The sequence below is a fragment of the Myxocyprinus asiaticus genome, chromosome 22 (assembly GCF_019703515.2).
Source record: "Myxocyprinus asiaticus isolate MX2 ecotype Aquarium Trade chromosome 22, UBuf_Myxa_2, whole genome shotgun sequence".
Lineage (NCBI taxonomy): Eukaryota > Metazoa > Chordata > Actinopteri > Cypriniformes > Catostomidae > Myxocyprinus > Myxocyprinus asiaticus.
Window position 1 is genome coordinate 20,580,571 of NC_059365.1, and position 24,432 is coordinate 20,605,002.

General features: G+C 39.6%; 2 protein-coding genes across 2 annotated transcripts in view; both read left to right on the top strand.

Annotated features, from left to right (window-relative positions):
• The first annotated feature begins 494 nt into the window (after positions 1-494).
• On the top strand, positions 495-3,160 carry LOC127412884 (mediator of RNA polymerase II transcription subunit 7). The gene is made up of 2 exons (XM_051649581.1): positions 495-645; positions 2,218-3,160. Exon 2 carries the CDS (start codon positions 2,227-2,229, stop codon positions 2,947-2,949), a length of 723 nt encoding a protein of 240 aa, XP_051505541.1. The 5' UTR covers positions 495-645; positions 2,218-2,226; the 3' UTR covers positions 2,950-3,160.
• A 946-nt stretch (positions 3,161-4,106) lies between these two features.
• Positions 4,107-24,432, top strand: part of LOC127413025 (LON peptidase N-terminal domain and RING finger protein 1-like) — a 28,141-nt gene continuing 7,815 nt past the window's right edge. The window contains exons 1-10 of the mRNA XM_051649808.1: positions 4,107-4,988; positions 13,266-13,384; positions 13,598-13,720; positions 14,133-14,303; positions 14,504-14,630; positions 20,335-20,410; positions 21,112-21,226; positions 22,090-22,211; positions 22,434-22,592; positions 22,713-22,875. Of these exons, the coding sequence (XP_051505768.1) occupies positions 4,673-4,988; positions 13,266-13,384; positions 13,598-13,720; positions 14,133-14,303; positions 14,504-14,630; positions 20,335-20,410; positions 21,112-21,226; positions 22,090-22,211; positions 22,434-22,592; positions 22,713-22,875 (1,491 nt within the window). The 5' untranslated portion in view covers positions 4,107-4,672. The remainder of the gene's footprint in view (positions 4,989-13,265; positions 13,385-13,597; positions 13,721-14,132; positions 14,304-14,503; positions 14,631-20,334; positions 20,411-21,111; positions 21,227-22,089; positions 22,212-22,433; positions 22,593-22,712; positions 22,876-24,432) is intronic.

Sequence of the window (24,432 nt, forward strand, 5' to 3'; positions counted from 1 at the left end):
GTGAATAATTGATTGTCATCAGGTGAATTGGAGGGATTCATCTGAACATTTCTGCTTAATGTAAATTCCCTGGCGGAAACAGTGGAAAGAGAATAGACTACAAAAACTCTTGAGTAGTCTGTTCATATTTTGGAAAGTAGACATTAGAGGGTAACAATTCTCCAACCACAAACATTAATAAGGCAACCGTGCTAGTGTCATAATAACTGTCATATAAAGAATGATTTAATTACTGTAAACGTCTGCGTGGCTACACAAAATAAAAACGACACTATTTGTTTTTAGTCATTTTTGTGTGGGTTAAAAGAGCTGAAAATGCGTCAAGAAAATAGAACATTTTCCAACATATATACTGGTAGCATGTTTGATTTTTTTTTTTTTCATGTCCGATCAAACGTTTATCAAAATGTTGCATCATTCAAAACGCTTTTAAGTTGAACCCGCCTCATCTATCTGCGGCCAATGACATGTATCGTTGCTAGTGCACTGTGTACCAATCCAGTCGCTCCGTCTATAGACCTGAAGTAGTCGAGACCATACAGTCTATGGTCGAGACATACAAGAACGCTTTTCCTATGTTTATTAATTATCTAGCGGATATTATGTAGCGGGCAGTTCTTACTATCAATAAAAGCAGCCGTTTCGGTATGTATTATTTTGTTGAGATACGTAAGGAATGCTTTGTGAACGTTTGTATAGTTTAATTGGTGAACTGTAGCAGTTAGCTTGGTTGTGTATACTGATTATAAACCTGCATTATTGATAAGACATTTTTAACATTATTCTCAGCATGGAAAACGTATTTCCCAACTATATCTGATTTACAATGAAATATGCTAGAAAAGCAAATCGTTATTAAAAGCAAATTCGTTTAGTTGGGCACACTTTACAATACGGTTATGTACATTAGCATTAGTTAATACATTAGATGTTATGATCTAACAATGAACAATGTATTATTATAATTTTTTTTTTTTTACATAATTTATTAATCTTGGTTAATATATTTTAAAAATAGAATAGTTCGTTCGTTATGCATTAACATTTGTTATATACAGTATATACACAATTATGTTAACATCTTTTTTGCTTGCTTGTTTTTTATATACATATAAATCTTTTTTAAACTATTTTAAAAATGTATTAGATGGGTACAATGGGGCTAAAGGCACATCTTAAGGAAAATTTGCTTTTTTTCTGGTCTTTTTATTGAAATTCGTCTATGAAAATAATTTGTGTGAAAATAAATAACAAAAGATTGTTTTGATTAAATGTATTGTTTTTGATTAAATTTTTTTTTTTTTTATTTGTATTTTTTTTTAAAGGTGGCGAGGGAGCTTTTTACTCCACACTAAGGGTAAAAGGCCCCTAGTGGGATTATAGTGATATTGTGTTAACATTGGGACAATAGTTATAGGGCAAAATTTGTCAACAAACTTTTTAGACATTAGGAAATTAAGATAGTACTTATTCAAAATGGCCACTTCAGAAAACCATTTTCTGTTAATTTCAATCACGTTTGTCATTTCATAACATCTCAAGTATTCTGTAAACAAATTAATCTCTATTGTAATTGGATCAATGTTTTGAATGTGTTTTATAGGGACCTTTAGTCACTATGACAGGTGACTATGATTTTTTTTTTTTTACCCCAAATACTATCCTTTCACATATTGGACCATTATTGTAAAACTTTTGATTTAATCACCTTGAACAAAACTGAAAATGACAAATAAGTATTTTCTCTAAGAATAAATGTGATAATTTTAGGGATTCACACTAGTTACATACATTTTTCAACATTTTAAAAATTATTAAATATGAGATAATCTTACCTCAAATTCAAACTTTAGACATTGCGTACAATAATTTCATGGATCGTGGATTAATAGTGACAAACAGGTATTAAGGAATGTTTAGTGCTTTGGGAGAAAATAAAATCAAAAGTGACATTTGATGTTGTACCCTATATCTTAAAATTAACATTAACCAAGATTAATACGTCCTGTAAGTATGGTTTATTGTTAGTTAATGTTAACTAATTTAGATAAATAATGTTAACAAATACAACCTTATTGTAAAGTTCTACCGATTTTTCTGTAGAACGTATTGTAAATGTTTTTAGGCATCGATTAAATTAATATTAACATTAATAAGATATGCCACTGCTGTATCTAATAAAAATATTTACATTTTATCCCCTTTCATGTTCACTAGATATACACGATGGGGGAGCCACAGCAGGTCAGTGCTCTTCCCCCACCTCCCATGCAGTACATCAAGGAGTACACGGATGAGAATGTGCGAAAAGGACTGGCCCCCAAACCCCCTCCCCCTATTCGAGACAGTTACATGATGTTTGGTAATCATTTCCAATGTGATGACCTCATTATTCGGCCCTTGGAGAGCCAGGGCATTGAGCGCCTCCACCCTTTAAAGTTTGACCACAAGAGAGAGCTGAAGAAGCTAAACATGTCCATCCTGGTTAACTTTCTTGACCTTCTGGACATCCTTATCAAAAGCCCAGGCAGCATTAAGCGAGAGGAGAAGCTGGAGGACATGAAACTCCTTTTTGTCCACATGCATCACCTCATAAATGAGTACCGACCCCACCAAGCCAGGGAGACGCTTCGCGTCATGATGGAGGTTCAGAAGAGACAGAGGCTAGAGACCGCGGAGCGTTTCCAGAAGCACCTGGAGAGAGTGGTGGAGATGATCCAGGGGTGTCTTGCTTCATTGCCTGATGATTTGCCACAACCAAACAGCTCCAGCGCAGGGGAGGCTGCATGCTCAGTTGGAATTTCTAGACTGAAAACCGAGCCTATGGATGTAGATGAGGCAGGAGTAAGCTGCATGGTTGCACAAACGGACAAAAATATGCCCTCTAAGTGGGACAAAGTGTGGGATAAGGATGCTGCAATGTGCAGTATTATTGATGAAATGACTTGAGCTGTCTAAGGAATTTTTGTATGTTTTTGTTGTTATTCAAGACATGCCAGTCCTTCAGCGTTGTTACAAAAACTCTGCATAGGCAGTCAGCAAACAGACAGTCATTTTAATAAAATTGTATGTATAAAAAGAGATCAATTGATCTTTTCATTTTAATGTATGGATTGCTGTGCTTTTTTATTTTATCATAAGAAGTAAACATAAAAAGACACATTTGACCCCACTCTACATTTTTCCATTTTCCTTCCCAAGCTTTAGCTTGAGCCAGACTTTATAGAATATTCTAGTGTAGCGGTGAGGCATAACTTAATAACGATGGTGAACGACCACATTTCTATTGTAGTATCAGTTATTGTCACACATCTTACCCGTAACTGGGCTCTGCTTATGTATAACTAGGGAACAGTTGTATGTGTCATGTGATTTAACCATTCTTATTGTCACTTTTATATCACGTTGAACGGTTGGAGGTGATGCTCACTTTATGCAACCTTTACTGCACTTATGCAATCTTGTGTAAGTGCACTTTAGTCTTATGAGTAACACACATTTTAACCAAATAGAGACTTATCGTTGGTCCATATGTCAATAAGGTCAATATTCACAATGCCTCTGTTTTCTTAATGCTATCTTAACATGCTGTTTCTTTGTCCATTAAATTAATATACACAAGGATGCCACTGACAAGCAGTAAATGAGCTTTCATACAAAACATAGAATGCCCAAATTTTAAGAAAAGGTTTGCAAAAGTGCAGAGTGCCTATTCTTGAAAACACATGTCTGAGAAAGAGTTACACAATGTTATTCTTCAATTTGTGATATAATCTTATGGCTTGGTCAAGGTTATTAGTGGTCACAGACCTATAATGCTGAATCCAGTTAAAACCCTGCATGTATTTGATATCTAAAGGGAAACCTCTTATTCACAAAAACGCAAGCTGGGAACCGTTCACATTATGCTATCATGAATATATAAATTATTAAAGGACAATTATTAATTGACTAAATCGCCATTGAACGCATACTATACGCGCATAACACAATAAGCTGCCTAGTGGAATTGTAGTTGAAATAACGTGTTATAAAACGCACCGTTCCCTGTTTCACAACAGGGTGGGAACGTGGAGCGCGGAGCCAATGGAAAGCCTCAGCACGCGTCACATGGTTTATATTTATGTAATGTAATGGTGTCAGAAACGAACCAAGTGTTATCAAATACATGACAAGCGCAAGCGAAAGATGTTGGTCCTGTGAGGCAGAATTTAAAAACAAGAACAAATAGATCCGTTCTTTAAATCAGACCTTTATTTTGTCTTTGCACGGCGTTGATGGAGTTCGGAGGAGTCAGCAAAGCCACCGTGATCAGTCTGAAGCGGAGTGAACCAATTCATCATGCACAGAAAGGGAAAACGTTACTCCTACAACAAAGACTGATAAATGATTGACAACGGATAGCTATACATATTAAATCCATCGTCAGGTATAAAAGTCAGTTGTTCTGTAAGTATACTCTTGGTGTACCTGGCACAATTTCGCAGAAACTGCCATCGGCCATTGGAGCTTATAAAAGGAGTGCTCACGAAATTTGATAGGACACATCTGCCGCGTAATGTAAATATACTCTTGTCATTTAACTCTTCAATCATGCAATTTTTCATGGACAACAATTGAGCCCTTTAACTTTTGACCAGCTGTGCAACGTTCAGGAAGCAGGTGCCACCGGATGAAAAACAACTCTGGCATGGATCTGCTGGAGTGTCCGATCTGTCTGTTCCTCATGTGCGAGCCGATGACCACGAGCTGCGGTCACTCGTTCTGCAGGAGATGCATGGGCGCTTTACTGCCCTCACGATGCCCCACGTGCAAAGAAAGATTAAAACAGAGGGATGCAAAGAACATCAAAAATAACGTGTTACTCTTCAGCATCATTGAGAAATGTTGCCCCGAAGAGACCAAGATGAAGTGTCACATTCAAGAGAAGCTGAAAACGAGCGAGTTTACGGAAGCGCTGCGTATTGTGGATGAAGGGATAGAGATGGGTAAGTGGTAGGGAATAGCATGACTGTTGATGAACTGGGGGTGGGGGGGACCTTATGCAACCACTATGATGTCATCACGAAAAATATACATTGTGCAACATGGGTGCATTTTATGTCTCCCGCTTCTGTTACGCAAGCTGATCCTGCAGATGCTCAGACCATGGCTTTGTTCCAAAAACCCTAAGCTCCCTACTTAGACAGCATTTTGGGGCATTACGCGCCTTTGACGCCCTAAAATGCTGACTAGTGTTGCAGTTTTCTAGGTTTAGCCTACACTCAAAAAAAAAAAAAAAAAAAAAAAAAAGAAGAAGATAAAAAATGATTAAATAAACTTAACGTATTTAGTTATTTTTTGTATTTTGCTAAAGATAGCTCAATTCAATTTGATGGAATTTTGTTATGAAATACAAATGCACAAATCTTAAAAATAGACAAAAGTATTTTTTGAGTGTATAGGTAAAATGAAAGAAAATAGTAACCCATCTTGTTCTTCCTGTACAGGATATTTATAACTTATGATAATAATTGGCTCTTGACTTTTATAAGATGTATATTAGGGATGCAAACTACTCACCTTTCAGCTAAAGTCACCTTTTCTGAAGCTAATTTACCCAAATTGCTTGGTAAAATGTTTCTCTTCTCTGTTTCAATTTCTAAAATTTCCTCATTAAAATCACTTGAAAGGGTTACTTTAAGCTTAAATACATAAAAAAGCTTTAAAGGGATAGTTCACCTGACATTTTTAAATTCTCTCATCATTTACTCACCTTCTGCTGAACACAAACAAAGATTTTTAAAATGATATTTCAGCTCTGTAGATCCATACAATTCAAGTGAATGGGTACCAAAATGTTGACGCTCCAAAAAGCACATAAAGGCAGCATAAAGTAATCCATTCTTTACTCCAGACTCCAGTGGTGAAATACATTTCTTCAGAAGTGAGATGATAGGTGGGGGTGAGAAACAGATCAATATTTAAATCCTTTTTTACTATAAATTCTCCTTCCTGCCCAGTAGGAGGCAACATACAAAAGAAGAATGTGAAAGTGGAGATTTAGGCTGTGTCCGAAACCAAAGGTAGCTGACTTGTTGCCTTGCTGCCCTGTCAGTCAGTGACTCATCAGACAGCGTTTGCGTACGAAGGTACCTCCAGATACTGGTTTCGGACAGGCTGTTTGAGGCAGCATAACTAGGATATTGCTAGGATACCAGCAAATAATTTTTGCCATCTGGTGTCTATTAAAGGTAACGCGTCTACTTCATTCAGTCCAACCGAACCACAATGGTCAAATAATCAAATAATCTCATGTTGGACCAGGAGGGGAGAACTCGGAATGAATATATGAACTATAGTCATATAATATGAATTAACCCCTTCACGAACCCAGTCGAGAAGTGAGTTTATTTTTAATGAAAGTGCTTGTGACTTCATGGTAAATTACAATGGCCTGAATGCAGTCAGTTTCTGTAATATGATGGGGAGCCCATACTCAAAGGGAAGGGCATAAGTATATGTTCGGCAAACGAAATAGCAAGTGCTCTAAACAGAGAGGACTTGTGAAGAGAGAGATGTTACATCTAGGTTGTAAAACCTTGCGAATGTGTTTTGAGAAGACCATCCTGCTGCAAAGCACATCTTGTAAAGACACACCATGGCCGTGCCATGAGGCTATGCCTCTAGTTGAGTGTGCTTTAACAACAATTGGGCAGATCTTACCCTGTGACTTGTAAGCCAGGGCAATTGCATCAACGATCCAGTGAGAAAGTCTTTGCTTGGAGACAGACATTCCTTTTGTGCATCCTTCATAGCACACAAAGAGCTGATCAGACAGTCTGAACTGACGGGTGCACACAACCTATGCGTGTAACGCCCGCACAGGGCATAACAAATGCAAGAATTGTTCCTCATCCGAATTAAATGGAGGAGGGAAGAAGGCTTGAAGGTGAACCACCTGCCTCTGAAGGGTGTGGTTAGAACCTTAGACACATAGCCTTTTCTGGGTTTGACAGTGGCTTTTGAAAGGCTGGGGCCAAACTCCAGACATGAATTGTCAATTGATATTGCATGTAACTGTTTTACTGAGGCCAGAGCCAGCAGTAGTGTGGTCTTAATGGAGAGCATGTGCAAATCAACAGAGTCCAAAGGCTCGAAGGGGAGCCCTGTGAGCGCATTTAGGACCAAAGTTTGGTCCCAAGTCGGGACTTTAGCCGGTCGAAGTGGATTTAATCGTCTTGCTCCTCTAAGGACCGTTATGATTAAATCATGTTTGCCTATAGTGGCACCAGCTTCAGGTGTGTGATACGCAGATATATTCGCCACATAAAATTTGAGTGAGTCCTGCATCTAATCGCTCTTGAAGAAATATGAGAATTTCATGTTTGGGGCAGTTTACTGGGTCTTTGCCATGTGAAAGACATCAAACAGTGAACACATTCCATTTTAGCACGTAGAGGCGTCTCGTGGACCGTGCTCTGGCCTGTAAAATGGTGTTCATGACTAAATGCATCAGTTCTGGTGTGTTTAGCGCGCTCTGTTCTGAGGCCACACATGCAGGTTCCACAGGTTGAGCTGGGGATGCCAGATTGTGCCTTTCACCTGAGAGAGGAGATCCCTCCTCAGCGGTATTTCCCATGGCGAGCTGTATAACATCTTTATCATTTCTGGAAACCATGGCTGATTGGGCCATTTTGGCACAACCAATACAATCGTTTCCTTATCCTCTTGGACTTGGCATATGACAGAGTGAATTAGGCACACCAGGGGAAATGCATATTTGCGTTTCACCAGCCATTTGTGGGCCATTGCATCCACTCCCATCGGGGCTTGGGACTTTGGGTACCAGAGGGGACAGTGGCCGTTCTCCACTGAGGCAAATAGATCGATTTCTGCTTTGCCGAATATTTCTCAGATCCTCAGGACAGTTTGAGGATGACGTCTCCATTTGCCCGGTATCACCCCTTGGCGTGACAATAAGTCTGCACCGTAATTCAGACAGCCTGGGACATTTGTCACTCTCAGGAAAGGAGATGATGCTCACTCCACAGGAGGAGGTGACGCGTCAGTCTCATCAATGGTGGTGAATGAATTCTGCCTTGGCGGTTTATATATGCCACAACTGTCATGTTGTCTGAGCGAACCAGAACATGACAGTTTGCTATTTCTGACTGAAAAGCCTTCAAGGCTAGGAATACAGCCGATAGCGGTAGGCGGTTGATGTGCCATGCCCTCCTCGAACCTGTCCATGTGCCGAAAGCCGGGCGTCCATCACACACCACCCCCAACCTGTGCCGTAGTCACCACTTTCTGCCTGAAAATCTGCCCCAGCGTGACACCTCGCTGGTAAAAGGTAGGAGCTGTCCAAGGTGCTAGAGCAGCTATACAGCGGTGAGATATAGTGATGCGCATGTGCCCATGGTGCCAAGTATGTTGTGGCACACGATGCTTGAGCCAGCACTGAAGAGGTCTCATGTGTAAAAGACCTAATGGAATGACCGCAGATGCCGCCGCCATAAACCCCAATGCTTTTTGAAGCAGCTTCAGTAGAAGTGTTCTCCCCAATTTGAACTGAGACAGACACTGTAGAATGGCCTGAACACGCTCGCTCGTGAGGTGCGTGCCCGCTCACGGATTTGAGGCGGGCTCACAAAAAGGAGATTTGTTGGCTGGGGGAAGAGCGTGCTCTTTGTCCAGTTGACACTGAGGCCCAAGCTGTTTAGATGCTGAAGCAGTAAGTATCTGTGCTGGTATAACAGAACCTCTGATTGGGCCAGTAACAGCCAATCATTGAAGTAGTTAAAAATGCGCACACCACTCAGTTTCAGAGGGGCGAGAACCACATCAAGAACCAAAGGTGTGAGGAGTCAGAGACAGCCCGAGGGGCAGGACTTTGAATTGATATGCCGTTCCCTCGAACTTGAATCTCAAAAACATCCTGTGATGTTGTACAATTTGGACATGAAAGTACGCATCTTTCAGATCTGTCGACGCAAAGCAATCGTGTGGGTGGACTTGCGATAAGATTCGTTTCTGAGTAATCATTTTGAATGGGCACTTTGCAAGTGCGCTATTCAAATGTCTCAGATCTAGGATTGGCTGAAGCCCGCCATCTTTCTTTGGGACACGATAATAATGGCTGTAAAACCCTTTTTGGGTTTGACAATTTGGAACAACCTCTCTTGTGCTTTTCGCAAGGAGGTTGTGTATTTCGGCTCGTAACACTGGTGCGTCTTTGGACGAAACTGTGGAAGACAGAACACCGCTGAAATGGGGTGGCCGACATGTAAATTGGATCGTATACCCATGTTTGATCATTTTTAGCACCCAATCTGAAATACCCATAAAGGCTCGCCACGAGTCCACGTAACGGGACAGAGGGCAATTTGGTTCGTTCATTGTATGATATAATGCGCCGCTCGCAAGTTGGAAGCGGTTGTGCACAATGTGTAGGCTTCGAAGAGGAAAAGAGCTCTTTATTGAGAATGTGTGAGCGTCTCGTGCATGTGCAATGAGTGCTGAATTCTTTTTTGCATTTTATTGCAATCATATGAATGTGAGACACAGAAACAACATTTTGAACAATATTGTGAACTGCAATATTCCTTCCCGACAAACAACAGTAGGGAGTTGGGGAACAGTGTTGTGTGTCTCCAATTGAGCCTTCTTCACAGCAGATGAAGAGGCCGGCTGGAGACACTGGAGCATCCAACAGAGCAGCTTTTTGCTTTTCACGCTTTTCCATGTGGGTCAGCCAGATGTGATGATCCAGAACTACCAGGTTGCCCATTGACTTGCCAATTGCTGTGCAGTGACTTTCATGGCACGCATCGCTAAGTCCGTAGCGGGGCTCTTTGAATGTGTCTGGATCGTAGCCTTGTTCGTCCATTTGCTTGAGGAGCTTGGCTTGAAAGACCTGGAGCACCGCCATCGCGTGGAGTGCTGAACCAGCTTGGCCTGCTGCTGAGAATCTTCCTGCCAGTGCGGACATCAGGCAATAGGGCTTGGAAGAATGAAAGGGGCGTGATTTCCACACCCTGCTACTTACTGGGCAGAGGTGTGCCGCTACCGCCTCCTCCACAGGGGGTAGTTGGGCATAACCTTTTTCTTCCCCGTGATCCACATTAGAGAGGATGTAACTGCTGCACAGGCGAGCTGAATAGAGCGCGCGTCAGGATTTTGACAGTTTGTTATGAACTTAAGGGAAGAACGGGGCAGATCTACGAGACGCGGTCGCTTGACGGCATCCGGACTGCAGGGACCATTCATCAAGGCAAGATTGTGTAGGTTCCTCTGGTGGAGACCACTCGATATCAAGCACTTCGACCGCACTTGAAAGGATGCAAAGCATCTCCTTGTCAGTTGCGTGTACACGCTCCACGCCCTCGCTGGTGGAAGGGGCGGTAGCATCATCCACTGACCACTTGCCTGATGCAATGAGAGACCCCAGCATCAGAACCGGTGAACGAGATGGGACCGTGCGCTCCTGTGGAGGGCCGGAGTTCGTCATGCACATAATGTATTGGCAAAGATGCGTTATGTGGAGATTGAGGGGCTCGTGGGGCATGTGCCGACACAAGGTCCACCTCAAATTCATCCTGCTCGACCTCGCGGCCCCACTGTGCCTCCTCTTGTGTCACAAAAGAGGCGGGTGGGGGCTATTCGCGAATGAAACGTCTTGAGACTCATGCCCTTGCAGTGAGGGCAGTCTGTCTCCATGAGAGCTCAGACACTGAATGCAGCTCTCATGCTGATCTGACGGCGGGATGTGCCTCTCACACAAGGAACACTTACGGAACGACATCTTTAAAAAGGCACAAACACGTAAGCGACTCTTTTAGATATATGTTTTATAGCTGACAGCTTAGCGCCTAAAAGGGCGGGGCTCAAACACCATAGCCAATATTAGAATATTGGCTTTATTTTAGAGAGGTTTCAACTAGGTCGTGTGGAACGACACTCCCCATATGCATAAGCAAACGCAATGTCAGGTGTACTGAGTCATAAGGGAACAGTGATTTAATAATCTTGTTAAAGGGTTAATGAGCAGAGTGGGTTAAAACATGTTGTGAGCTGCTGATAAATGTATCACTGCCAGATGCCAGTGGTTAATAAAGCCATGGAAGCACCTCCAGGGTAGACATAGGTGAAATAACAAGTCCCCCTAGACATGCAGTATACACAGAGGAGACGTTTCAGATAATATAAATTATTGTAAGATCAAGCACAGACGTAGTTGTGAGGAATCAGGTGCGATAAATGCATCCCTTGACAGAATGTGCTTACAGTTTTATAACCGGTCTACATCACTTACATGTTATTCATGTGTTTTGATAATATTGTATTGTTCCTCTCAGTGAAGAACTGTTTTTATAGCATTACTCTAACAGTAAATATTCAATTTTGTCCTTTGGTGAACCATGTTTCAATTTACAGTGGCTGAATGACATCTTGCTAACTGTCTAATAATATAAACCCTCCTAGGCAAAACCTCCTAGGCAAAACCTAGACATCTGGCAGCTCTTTGAATACAATCAGAGGCAGTTTTCTGTATGCTGAGTGGACTGCCCCACATATACATTACTTTCCTTCTTGTGTAACCAAGGGTCCGATGACATAATCTTGTTTTGTATTGGCAACAGCTCTGGTAAGTTCTTGTTACCTGTTAAAGTGCACATATACAGTATAAGTGGCATAGATACAATTTGCATTTCTGTCCATGTCTTCCCTCATGGAATGTTGGATTTCCAGTCACCGTCACACCCCTTTGTAGTTTAATTTGGTTTATTTCTAACGCAAGCTCATCCACCTCTTCTTTTGTTTATCTTGTAGCAGGTGAAGGCCCTTGAGTTTAATCTTAAGCAGACAGTTTATTTCTTCACTGTTAGATGGTGCCTGTCTAGTGCAGCCTCATCCAAATGATTCAAGTTACATAGAAGTTATGTGTGCTTTAATATCTGAAAACTGAGAGGTTCAATGCCTCATATTCCATAAAGGTGGGGGGAGAATGCTTATGCAAGGTACTGCAGTTCAAAAGTGACAATAGGCTTTTGTTTTGCCCTCTTTTTGCTTAGAAATATTTAAAACACTCCAAAAAGCCTGAGTTCACATGTAGACACCTGGTATTATGATGCATCTCGGGTGATCCAATCACATGTGTTCAGGTGAGACACATCACTGTTTACATCTGGTCGCTTGTATGCGTTTCCTGTGACCACTTGTGTTTGGATTTAGAGGGGAGGGTCTCTGTTTCATGACAACATAAATCGATCACTATGTCAGTGTGTTACTGAATGATATTAAAACGCAACAAAGTCAGAATAGACAAAGAAAGCGTGAAAGAAACGGTGCACTGTTTTTTCCCAGATGCAGTTGAAATTTAATGGAAGCACAAACGCAACATGTAAAACAGCATTATCCATTATTTTAGTGGATTACCTGTATTAAAGAAGCATCAGGTGTTCGTGCTTCTCATCTGTGTTGATATCAGACACACTAAAGAAGATCCATGCAGCTCTCATGTATCTATCTGCTTTTTAAAATTTTCTAATCGGACAGTTATTTCCTTTTAAAGCCACTCGTAACTGTCAAAGTTTAAACTCTTGTTTTAGTGCAGCAGCTGATTGACAGGTGAGGGGTGGCATTTACTGCTGCCAGGATGCATACAGGACGGATTAGTGTTTACACCTCAAATGTGATGTGGACACATGCGTTTTTGACGACATTCGTATGTGGTTTTTGTGATCCGATCACAAAATGTTTTAGACCCAGTTTAAAACCGTATTTAGCACTGACCACATGTGACAGGATCACCCGAAACGCATCTTAACACCAAGTGCAAACAGGGTCGTAATGTCCGAAATATTAAATCGGATCACTTTACTGTCACTCCACCATATACACAAGTGTAGTAATGATTGAAAAACTTGGTTGTGTGGGGTTTCAGTGGGGCTGGTCTGATACAATCACATATTAATATTGTATCGATAATTTAGATCCTTGTATCAGTATTGTTATTGATTTATTTGTGAATTCATATTAAGTTCTACAGGAAGCACAAACTCGGAAACCAGTTTTTCTCAGTGCGGTCAGAGTCGCTTCTATGAAGCATAAGACGGATTGAAACTGAACACGTAGATTCACTCTTGCTATCACGGACATGCCGGGTCTCTATCATGCATTTGCTGTGGTTTCAGTCATGATCCAGTTGTGATATTGTGATGTTTGGCGGCATGATTTATTGAATAATACCTGTTTATCTCTATCTGTTTATATTTCTGCAGCCCCTGATGATGTGAGCCTAAAAGTGTGGCGGGCCGAGGCCTGCATGGGTCTCCGTCGCTTTTCTGATGCCCTCCGTGACCTGGATGACCTCTGCTGTGTGCGACCCAACTGGACAGAGGTAAGGGCCATCTATTTGCTGGATATGTGTTTTCTGGCAGTGCTTATTTATATAGTCTAGGAAGGACATGGCCTTTGCTTGGTCACTGTTTAGGAATGGCCATTATGTGCCATTATGCGTAAGAGCAGAGTGCCCTGCATTCAGTCATGCTTAAAATCTGTATCCTAGTATACTTTGTAAACACATGTCAGCTTTCTTTTTTCTTTTTTGTAGGGTTTCTTTCGTAAAGGGAATGTGCTTCTTGAAATGGGCAGACAGACTGATGCTCTCATCCAGTTCTACCATTGCCTGAAACAGCAGCCTGACTTTGCTTCTGCTAAAAACCAGATTAAGAAGGTGGGTCTTATGGTGCCAGAAAGAAGAAAGAAAGGGTATGGCATAATTTCAAACAAAATCTGGACAAATAAAATGGAGGTGTTTGTGAGTTCACAGTGTTGGTCGAAACTGCTTGCTAGCGCGAACTTTCAAGAAAACTTTGTACTGGGTGTTAAAAACCGTCTTATTGCCATTGGTCCACGTCATGTAACCCTGTGCTTCATCTATTTAGATGCTGACATATTACACATTTTAATGTCATATTAGTTAATCATGTATTGATAAACATTTTTAGAGGACAATGCTTTATGTAGGTAATTAGAATGATTCAAAAATCAATTTATGGAACATGTTTTGTTTAAATAACATGAATTAATGGTTTATATAATGAATAATACTACAGTATTTACATAATTCATTGATTCATATGCAGATTTTTGAAGCAGAGGGCATGGCTGTACCAGAAGAGGTTCCACAGGTCTTGCGTGTGGTGGCTGAGTGCTTGCAAGACCCCTGTCCTATCACCAGCTCTGAAGGCCCCTCATGCACAGACGGTCAGCTCTTCCCCCACAACAATGCTGAAGGTCAAACTGACTCTGACCAGGTGAGAAGTACTTACTGCACTAAAGCTGTTGTGTAATTTATATTTTAACACACTTTTAAAATGTAACATTTGTAATGTGCGCTATGTTGAAAAATTGTGATATGACTAGAATTCCTTCCTAGAATTTATCTAATGCAGTACTTCAGAAAAATTTCAGAAAATGTTTGTTCTCTCTCTGCCTCTATCCTGCTCTGCTTCAGAAAGCAGCTAAAGTGAAGCAAGGCTCCAACGGCGAGTGCTGCCTGAGTGTGTGTCAAGCAGTGTCCTTTCTCCCTACTGCTGAAGAAGATGAGGAACTGATGACGAAGGAGGAGAAACAGAGCAGAGGTGAAGATATTATATTAATCACAACTAACTCACGAAAACACATGCATTCACATTTATTTATACAACTTCTGTTATCAGTGTTATTTTGCGCTAAGAATATTTCTGTATCAAATACAAGTAAGAGATAATGTACCCTCAGCTGGTCATTAATGCAAAATAAACCCCAATAGGATGATCAGGACCCAAATTAAAGAGCTTATTACATAGCTACTTACCAAATAAATAAATGGACATGAAATATCGATTTGAATTAAAATGAATTTATTATTTGAGAAGAGAGTGCAGAGTCATTTTAGACACATGAAACTAGCTGCACAGTGTAGGACAGGGGTCGGCAACCTTTTTGACATGGAGTGGTATTTTTTATTATCCTGGTCAATGGCTGTGCCGATATGCAAATGTTTCAGAAACAGAATCAGAATCAGCTTTATTGCCAAGTATGCTTACACATACAAGGAATTTGTCTTGGTTACACGAGCTTCCAGTGCACAACAATACAAAACAGCAACAAGACATAGATAATAATTAGAAATAAATAAAAATGTAAAAAAAATAAAAAAAAATTGAATAGAAAATAAAGTATATATAGAATACACAATAAGAATATATATATATATATATATATATATATATATATATATATATATATATATATATATATATATATATATATACATACATGCACACAGACACACACATACATACACATATACACATACGTAGTGCAAATCTAAATACAAATCTGTTATATACAGTAAAAGGGAATGTAATGGCAGAAGAGGTTGGATGTGTTGGATAATATAAAAAGACTAAGCTGTGTATTGCACATAATTATTGCACAATGGGGCGGCTTTAACTGTTCATGAGATGGATAGCCTGTGGGAAAAACTGTTCCTGTGCCTGACGGTTCTGGTGCTCAGAGCTCTGAAGCGTCGGCCAGAAGGCAGTTCAAAAATGTAGTGGGCAGGGTGAGTGGGGTCCAGAGTGATTTTTCTAGCCTTTTTCCTCACTCTGGAAGTGTATATGTGATTTTCCGAAGTATGAGTCCACTTGAGAAAATGTTTATATTTTGCATTTTTCTAATTTAATTTTTCATCACAAATGATATTATCAGCATAACAGTTTGAGTGAAAATTTTGTGCAAAACCCGATGATCATGATCCTGCATGTGAATTTTCACAGAAAATCTTAAGTGCTTTAATGAAAGAAAACCTGAACTTTTGTACAAAATGAGTTAACACAGTTAATGTCACAAATTTGCTTATTTGATTACTGATCATGAAATTGTGTGGAATTTAAAATATTTCTTATATTATGTCATTGTAATCATGTTATCACTAGCACGCATGCAACAGCGAGAGAGGAGCAGGCTATATATGAAGTTTTTCGCACCTGCATTCTAATCTTTATGTAATCCTTCCTTATGATCACGCAGCGTGTTTTCATCAGCTAAACACTTCTAAAGTGTAACGAGACTCACGCTGCACGTGCAAGCCATTCGGGTATCACAAGCCGATCAACTATTTAGCCCTTTTCGGTGAATCGCACCTGCAAAATCCTAAAACTTAATTTCCAGGTTTAATTTATATTTTAAACAGACTTGAAAAGATTTTTGAACCCCACGATGTGGGTTTATGTTTTCTCTTAATATTTTAATGTAATTTTGAGTGTGACTGATTTAAGGAGGCTGTACCTGTATGCTGGGTTGGAAATCTCAAGGAATAATGGGGGTGTTTTCCTTATTACATCACATGATGTTCTGAAAGCAAAAAGAAACAAATGAAACACGGAATGTACAGCAGGCTGTCATCTGCGCAGTCTAACCGAAGCAAATCGGATGCGTTCACTCGCACGATTAACCGAAAGTGAAGATTTGCCGGCTCATGATGCGTGAATGGCTTGCACGCGCTACACGAGTTTGTTGGGTATACTGCAGTCTCGTCACATTTATCTTTTTGTTTAGCCTCCCATGATTACATCAAGGTGTAGATTGGAATTATTATATAAATAAAATAGTCTACTCCTCTCTCGCCTTTGCTGGCGTGCCAGTGATTACCCTTCCAGTGTCAATGCTGGCACACGTGCCACAGGTTGCTGACCCCTGGTGTAGGAGATTGGTTACAAGGGACAAAGGTTATTTATGCGGTTTTGCGGTCACTATACAGTAATATTTGGCTCAGAATGCAGCGACTGACTAATCAAAATCAGGTATTCCAGAAAGCCGTGTTAAATGTTGTAAGAATAATTACAAATTAGAATTTATAAGCATGTAGTAACAATCTGGGTTGATAATTGGTCAATACAGCCTTTCAGCTGTGCTGAAATATATGATATAGTATCAGTTATGACTTGAAACACCTGTTTGTCTAGTTACTATATATATATCACTGCACAGCATCCACAGAATAACGTTCTGTTATTATTTACATGTCATGGACTACATCTTCTAGTGGCAGAATAGAACTCAATTAATTTGCTTAAAAGTAAAGTAATATTTTAATCAGAGGTGGGTAGTAATGTGTTGCATTTACTTGAGTAACCTTTTTGGGGAAAAATTACTTTTAAGAGTAGGTTTAAAAGTGGGTACTTCTTACCCTCACTCAAGTAAATTTCTAATTAAATTTTTTTTACTTTTACTTCTTTGCAACGGGCGGCATTCCTGTTGTTACATTACTGGGTTTAATTTTAATTAATGTGTAATTTATTGAGAGATTATTGAATGGGACTTTTACAACAGCGGAAGTTCACACAGAGGCGCACGCTGCTGTCACAGACTGTCACTCAAGTCATCAATGCTGCAGCATCAAACTCTTCAAAGTGAAACACTTTCTTCACTCCGCACAGTGAAAAAAAAGAATAGTTTCGTCATGCAATGCCCTAATTTAACACCAACACGATTTTTCAAGATTAAAATCACAGCTTCAACTTAAGGCAGCACGCTGAGGTAAGTTTTGGCTCTAATGATAAGGCGGGCTTTTCTGTGTAATGTGATGGTAATTTTCAGGGTGATTCTGTAAATATGGGCTCTTATGACATCAGTTTTTAAGTGTACATTTTTAAATCAGTGCAGCAATATATCAGTGCTCTTTGTCCCGCGTCCCGCATGTTATGAGCATTTACGCATTTACCCCGTGCCCTCGCGGGGGTACTGGAAACTTTCGCAGCTACTTCAGGCGGATTAACTATAAATCCATGTAAACATCAAAGTTAAGTGTAAATAAATGCCTTGGCCCTGCGCTTCATGTGATTGGCAACTGGAGCGCGAACAGACAGCATGAGAGATGTGCGGGCACGAGGCGATCGTATGGCAAAGAGAGTGGCTGTGTCCGAAATCGTTCGCTATTTCCTAAATAGTGTATGGCAGTTAGTGGACTATATCTCAACAGTGAGTGAACGAAATGAGTGAGTGAATTTGGACATTGACGTATACACAAAGCCTCGGATCTCTGGGGCTGTTGCAGAAACAACATCACATATGAACTTTTAAAATACTTGGGCCTTACTTGTTATTCTTATTAAATAATATATTAATACCATAAATCTTCATTCTGTTTGTCATTTTTAATATATACTGTGTGTTAATATAAAGAGTACATTTTAAAATGTATCTGTATGTTTTGCCTCTCTATATGTTATTGTTATTTTAATCAAGTAATGATTTGTCAAAAAGTAATTTAATACATTCAGCATGAAAGAAAACATTGCAGGAGTGAAGGAAGCAGTAAACTCCCAGCTCATACGTCTTCCCCGTGGTGGATTGTGGGCAATTAACCGTCGTCGAGTGTACATTAAATGTACACCTGAAATTTTAGTTCATTGTGGGTAATAATGAGTGAACAAAAGTAAGGAACGAGTGACTCACTCAGAATTCAGACAATCCTACAAAATGGCGGACACTCGAAATAGTGCCCTATATAGTGGATAGGGGGTGGTTTCAGACACAGCGAGTGTTCCACGACCGGGGTTGGTGCCCTGCGCACTAGGCTGTGTACTCTACATTTAGAGAGCGGCGGTACTGCTGTACAGAACTAATGATCTAAATTCTTTCAACACTGAAAACTGTAACTACACTGAACTAAGAATACGCGCAGGACTTTAAAAGCTATGAAATAGCTAAAGAAGGCATTAATAAAGCATGATCTTGCTTTGGTTTATATTTCAGCATTATATATAATGTCCTCGTGGGACATTTTTACGTTTTCACCGTAATAATTACTAGAAATGTTTCCAAACCTCTCTTATTGACAAATTCATCCAGATCTGACAACAGCCCTTAAAGGGATAGTTCACCCAAAAATTACAATTCTCATTATTTACTCACCCATGTGTATTACTTTCTTTCATGTGCTGAACTCAAATGAAGATTTTTTTGAAGAATTTCTCAGCTCTGTAGGTCCATACAATGCAAGTGAATGGGTGGCAACATTTTAAAGCTAAACAAAATCACAGAAGTCAGCATGAAAGTAATCCATAAGACTCCAGTGATTAAATCAGTATCTTCAGAAGTGATGTGATAGTTGTGGATGAGAAACAGAGAAACGGATCACTTTCACATTCTTCTTCTTGTGTTTTTGGTGATTCACATTCTCTGCATATCGCCCCTGCTGTCTAGCAAAAAATTAAAACAAATATTGATATGTTTCTCACACACACCTATTATATCACTTCAGAAGATATGGATTATGGATTACATTTATACTGCCTTTATGTGCTTTTTGGAGCATAAAAATTTTGGCCTACAGAGCTAAAATATTCTTTTAAAAATCTTAATTTGTGTTCTGCAGAAGAAAGTCATACACATCTGGAATGGCATGAGGGTGAGTAATTGATGAGAGAATTTTAATTTTTGGGTAAACTACCCTTTATTGTAATATTCTGTCATTATTTCCCTACCCTCATGTTGTTCCAAACCATGTGACGTTTTGCATTATGTGGAACACAAAAGATGTTAGACAGAATGTTAGGGACTGACAGTCTTTGTCACCATTCACTTTCAAAATATGGAGAAAAAAAAAAAACATTCACTGAAAGTAAATAGTGACTCAGGCAAACATTCTGTCTAATATCTCCTTATTGTGTTGCATGGAAGAAAGTAAGTCATACGGGTTTGGAACAACATGATGATGAATGATGACAGAATTTCCATTAATAATAATAATAATTCTGTAATACATGTTAAATGTGTATTATGTATTGGAATATAGGGCAGTAAATGTCTATTATGTCATTTGTGAAAGTAACGAGTTACTCTTTTACTTGAGTACTCTTTTAATTGGATACTTTCTTACTCTTACTCAAGTAATTATTTATGTTAGTACTTTTACTTCTACTTGAGTAATTTTTTTTTTTTTAAAGAAATATTACTTTTACTTGAGTACAGTTTTTGGCTACTCTACCTACCTCTGGTTTTAATAAAATTTATTTTCTTTCTTTATTTTTCATTATGAAGTACCCGTTTTATAAAAGAAATAAGCCAAGTGAGCCTCTGCTATTAATTAATTTGTTAATAGTTTATAATTATACATAAGTAATGTTACTTTGATTTTGGAGATTACTTTGGGTTTTGTAAGTTCATTGTTCATTAGTACTAGCAGTAATTGATTGATATCATATGGATAAAATCATGGGCATAATTAAAAAATAAATCAGAATGACTATTCAAAATCTGTTATATTAATTTATTTGATTTTTATTCTCTCTATAGGCATGTGTAGTGTGGGCAGAGAGTCCTGCCTCAGCATTCTGACAGTGACTGATTTTGAGTGCCCTCTCTGCATCAGGTCAGTGGAGATTTATATTGTGTCCTGCTTCACTGGCCACTGGACATTTAAATAAAAACCTTTAAAAACATTGCTATAGTTACTCAATTTTAGATTGTAGTGGGCACTTGCTGATTTGAAGACACATGGCAAGCAGTGTTTTTCTCCACAGTATTCCGCCACAGTATATAATATGTTCCTTGATGTTCACTTATAATATTAGTAAAGTTTTTTGCACAAAAAACAGTCATGTATTTGTAAAACATGATAATTTTCCACCATCATTCTTACCCTTTGTCAGAAATACTCAGTTTAGCTGCTGCTTCTCCTTTAAGACTTGACAATAAACAATTGGCTCTCTGCTCTTGACTGACCTGCTCTCTCCTTGCCATCTCACTGCTCACCGCTGCTGGGTGGGTTACGGAAGTGATTAAGTAAATTAAGATTTGAATTTGTTGTTGTGGAAGCGGTCAGATACAGATGTCTACCACAGTGTGACATCACAGTGTGGAGGAAGCAGAGAACGAGTCGTATTGGCAGCTTGGTTTCAACAAGTGCTCAATGTGATTCCTCATGTCATGACACCTTTAATGCTTTATGCTTTAGTGTAATTCACTGATTCAATATTCTGTTGATGAGAGCACAATGTGATTCATTATAGGGTAATTTATATTTTATTCCTTTTTTTGACCTGCGCTCATCTCATGATTAATGTTTTGCAGGTTGTTCTATGAGCCAGTGACAACACCCTGTGGTCACACCTTCTGCAAAAACTGCATTGAGAGAAGTCTCGACCATAACCTCCGCTGTCCACTCTGCAAGCAACCACTGCAGGAGGTACTTTAAAAACACAGTGGGTGGAATTAAATAAGATTGAATTGTGCCCAGTAAAAGCACTGGTTATTTGCAAGTGCTGTCTACGCTGGTTTAGCACCAATTCAGTAAAGGAATTATGCAAATCAAGCTATGGTGGATACTTGCCCACAAAATCATAAATAATAATAATTTACAATGAAAGGAGGCATGTTTGCGCGAAATAAATGAGTTCATTTAAATACTCAAGACTCAATTTTAGCACTGATTGTGCTTGCTTAAACTAGATTGCAGGTGGTTAGTGAATTAGACACAGGTTTTTCCACTGAAATACCACATGCAAAAGTGGCACACCTGATTAGTGTATTTGCCCCAGAGAGTTGTAATAACTTAGTTTTCAAATGTGTACAATGATTGCTTTTTATTAGATACATGTCTAACTAATATACACTTAAAAACTGTTTTTCACCTAAACTGTCCTTTAAAGCCAAAACTCAGTAACTACAACTACAACAGCAACAGTAAAACAGCGAAAAGAAAGTTTTTTTTGATTGTCCAGACAAATGTGGAGTATAAAATATTTTCATTCTGTTTTATATCCATTGGAGCAAAGTTGAGCTAAACTCAGTTGTCACAGACAGATCATAGTGCAAGAGACCCGATTTCGGTCATAACTAAAGTTTTACTAAATGTTTAGTTACTGCGTTTCGCCTTTGCAGGGTAGTACAGATGAACACATTTTTAAATCAGACCTAGTAATCCTTTTAAATCATTAAGGCAATCACCATGTGTTTTCAGAAAAAAATAAACAAAACTGAAACAAGTGATACAGAGCATATCTTATTACATAATAGTTGAAGTCTCATTGCTTCACTTCCTATTTCCAGTATTTTAAGAACAGGAAGTACAACATCACAGTGCTGCTGCAGGAGATTTCGTCCCATCTCTTCCCCCAGCAGTTGGCTGAAAGGAAACAGGTGCATGAGGCAGAGATTGCAGAGCTCTCAAAGTGAGTGTCCCTCTCCATGTTAACAAACAACAGTGGTCCTACCTTTTGTATTGCAAGTTATGAGTTACTATCATCAGAACTTTCTTGCAAGATCTGGAAGGGACCCAATGCTCCTCTTCTTAATGAAATGGGATAAAATCCTATGGTTAATGGGCACAGTCTTGTATAACAAAAGACAAGCTACATGTGTTTGCTCATATTGTTTTGTAAAAATATCTACAGTTTGACTAAGGACATCCCAATCTTTGTGTGCACGGTGGCGTACCCTGGCATCCCATGCCCGCTGCACATCTTTGAGCCTCGCTACCGTCTAATGATGAGACGCTGCATGGAGACAGGCACCAAGAAGTTTGGCATGTGCAGCTATGAACATGGCAAAGGGTACATTAAAAAAAATGTATTAGCTTCTGTACACTTACAATTTTTTTTATCCCTTATTATTTCCCAAACTCGTTATGGAATGAGTTACTCAAGGGTTCATATGTGAATTCTCTATCACAGCTTTGCTGATTATGGTTGCATGTTGGAGATTTTGGATCTGGAATTACTTGCTGATGGCCGCTCCTATGTGGATACAGTGGGAGGTAGTCGCTTTCGAGTGCTTAGGAGAGGACAGAGAGATGGCTACCACACTGCTGATATTGAGTACCTGGAGGATCATAAGGTCAGGGATTACACATTGTCAAAAAAATACATAAAGTTTAAAACCACACGGACACTTCCATATATAAAGCCATTGTGAGAAAAAAGGATGCTAGACATTCTTCATGTGAAAATGCAGAAGTCTTTTATTTCTATACAGCTGTATCGAGGCATGAAAAACTTCGGATTCAGCCTGAATTGTGAATATTCAAAATCTAAACCTTATAACCAGTTTACACAACATTTTCAGGCCATAATATAAATGAAAATGTGCTCCTGATGTAAATAAAGTTACACCCCTTATATAAATGAAGAAAGTGAAGGGTTACAGTTGGTGTTATAATATAGGACCGCCACCCCTTTTTTTGATATAGATCTTTGTAGGACACACCTGCTTTCGTTTTATAATGGATGGCTGTCACCCAAAAGTTATGGTAAGACCAAGGTGTGGACATTTGTTTGTCACTATAATAATCATGCTATTTGGTTGATGCAATTATTTTCATTAGATCCTTGATTTCAGTGCCCATCACGATGTCTGGTGGAACTCACATTTCAGGGCAGAGTACTGTAATTTCCCTTTCAAGTAGTTAACTTTGACGCTACATCAGTAGCTGATGCTGTGGGAGCTCATCCCAGGGGCAGTGATTTTGAAACCTTATACCATTGCAATTGAAACCCTATACCATGCCAACTGGCTGGTGACACTTGGTGCTCCGCCCTATGCATGTGTCATCACATACATATAAGCCAAAGCCCAGCGCCACACCATTAGAATTTTCCTCTTTCAGGGTCATGTATACATCACTCATGCTCTAGAATCTAAAACCAACGCTTCGCAGTTCTAATGTGAAAGTTGAAGCCAGTCCCCCTCCCTCCCAATTTGCTCATTCTGTGCCTCTCGAGGGACAACATGGAGGAGTGACGGTATATATAGAGTTTAGAGATTATGAGGATTTGTCACTGGCACAAGCCTTGCGCACATCTGATTCTCCAAATGCAGCATCTTCACCCATTCGGTTCACCCAGTGACCTGAACCCTACGATTGATGCACATAGTTCTATCATGTTTGGCAGCAAGGAAGATGCTATATTGCTAGAGGCCTCCAATGCTAAGATCTGGTCACACTTGGTTGAGGAGCAGTGTGTTTATATTTCCCCTCGAAAAACAATGCCTGATCTGCTTCAGAGACTTGAGTTGATCAAGGTTCTTTGTCAGGCAGTCGAGAGATTACAGCTTGAGTGGCACATGTCTGTTGTGTCTGAGTGCTTGGAGTGACCGAGCCGGCAAAATCAAACATTACGTTCTCCGGGGCCATTCCTTCCCAAGCTTCACGACCAGCTGTCCATCCAAGCATGTAGACTCGCATACATTTGTTGGGTAAGACCTAAACTTCAGCAGGGTCAGTCTGGTGCAGCTCTGCAGACCATTGCAGTGTTGCAGGCCTACCAGGCTGTTCTACTAAATGATTTGGATGAGAAAAATCAAGACCCCGAGACCTTCCAAGAGCTGTGTTGCACCACAGGTCTGGCTCTCCGGCTACCAAGATTACTGCCCAACCCATTGGCAGATCTGTGG

What these genes read in the sequence shown, in the direction of transcription:
- LOC127412884 (XM_051649581.1), top strand. Translation starts at nt 2,227, where the DNA reads ATGGGGGAGCCACAGCAGGTCAGTGCTCTTCCCCCACCTCCCATGCAG.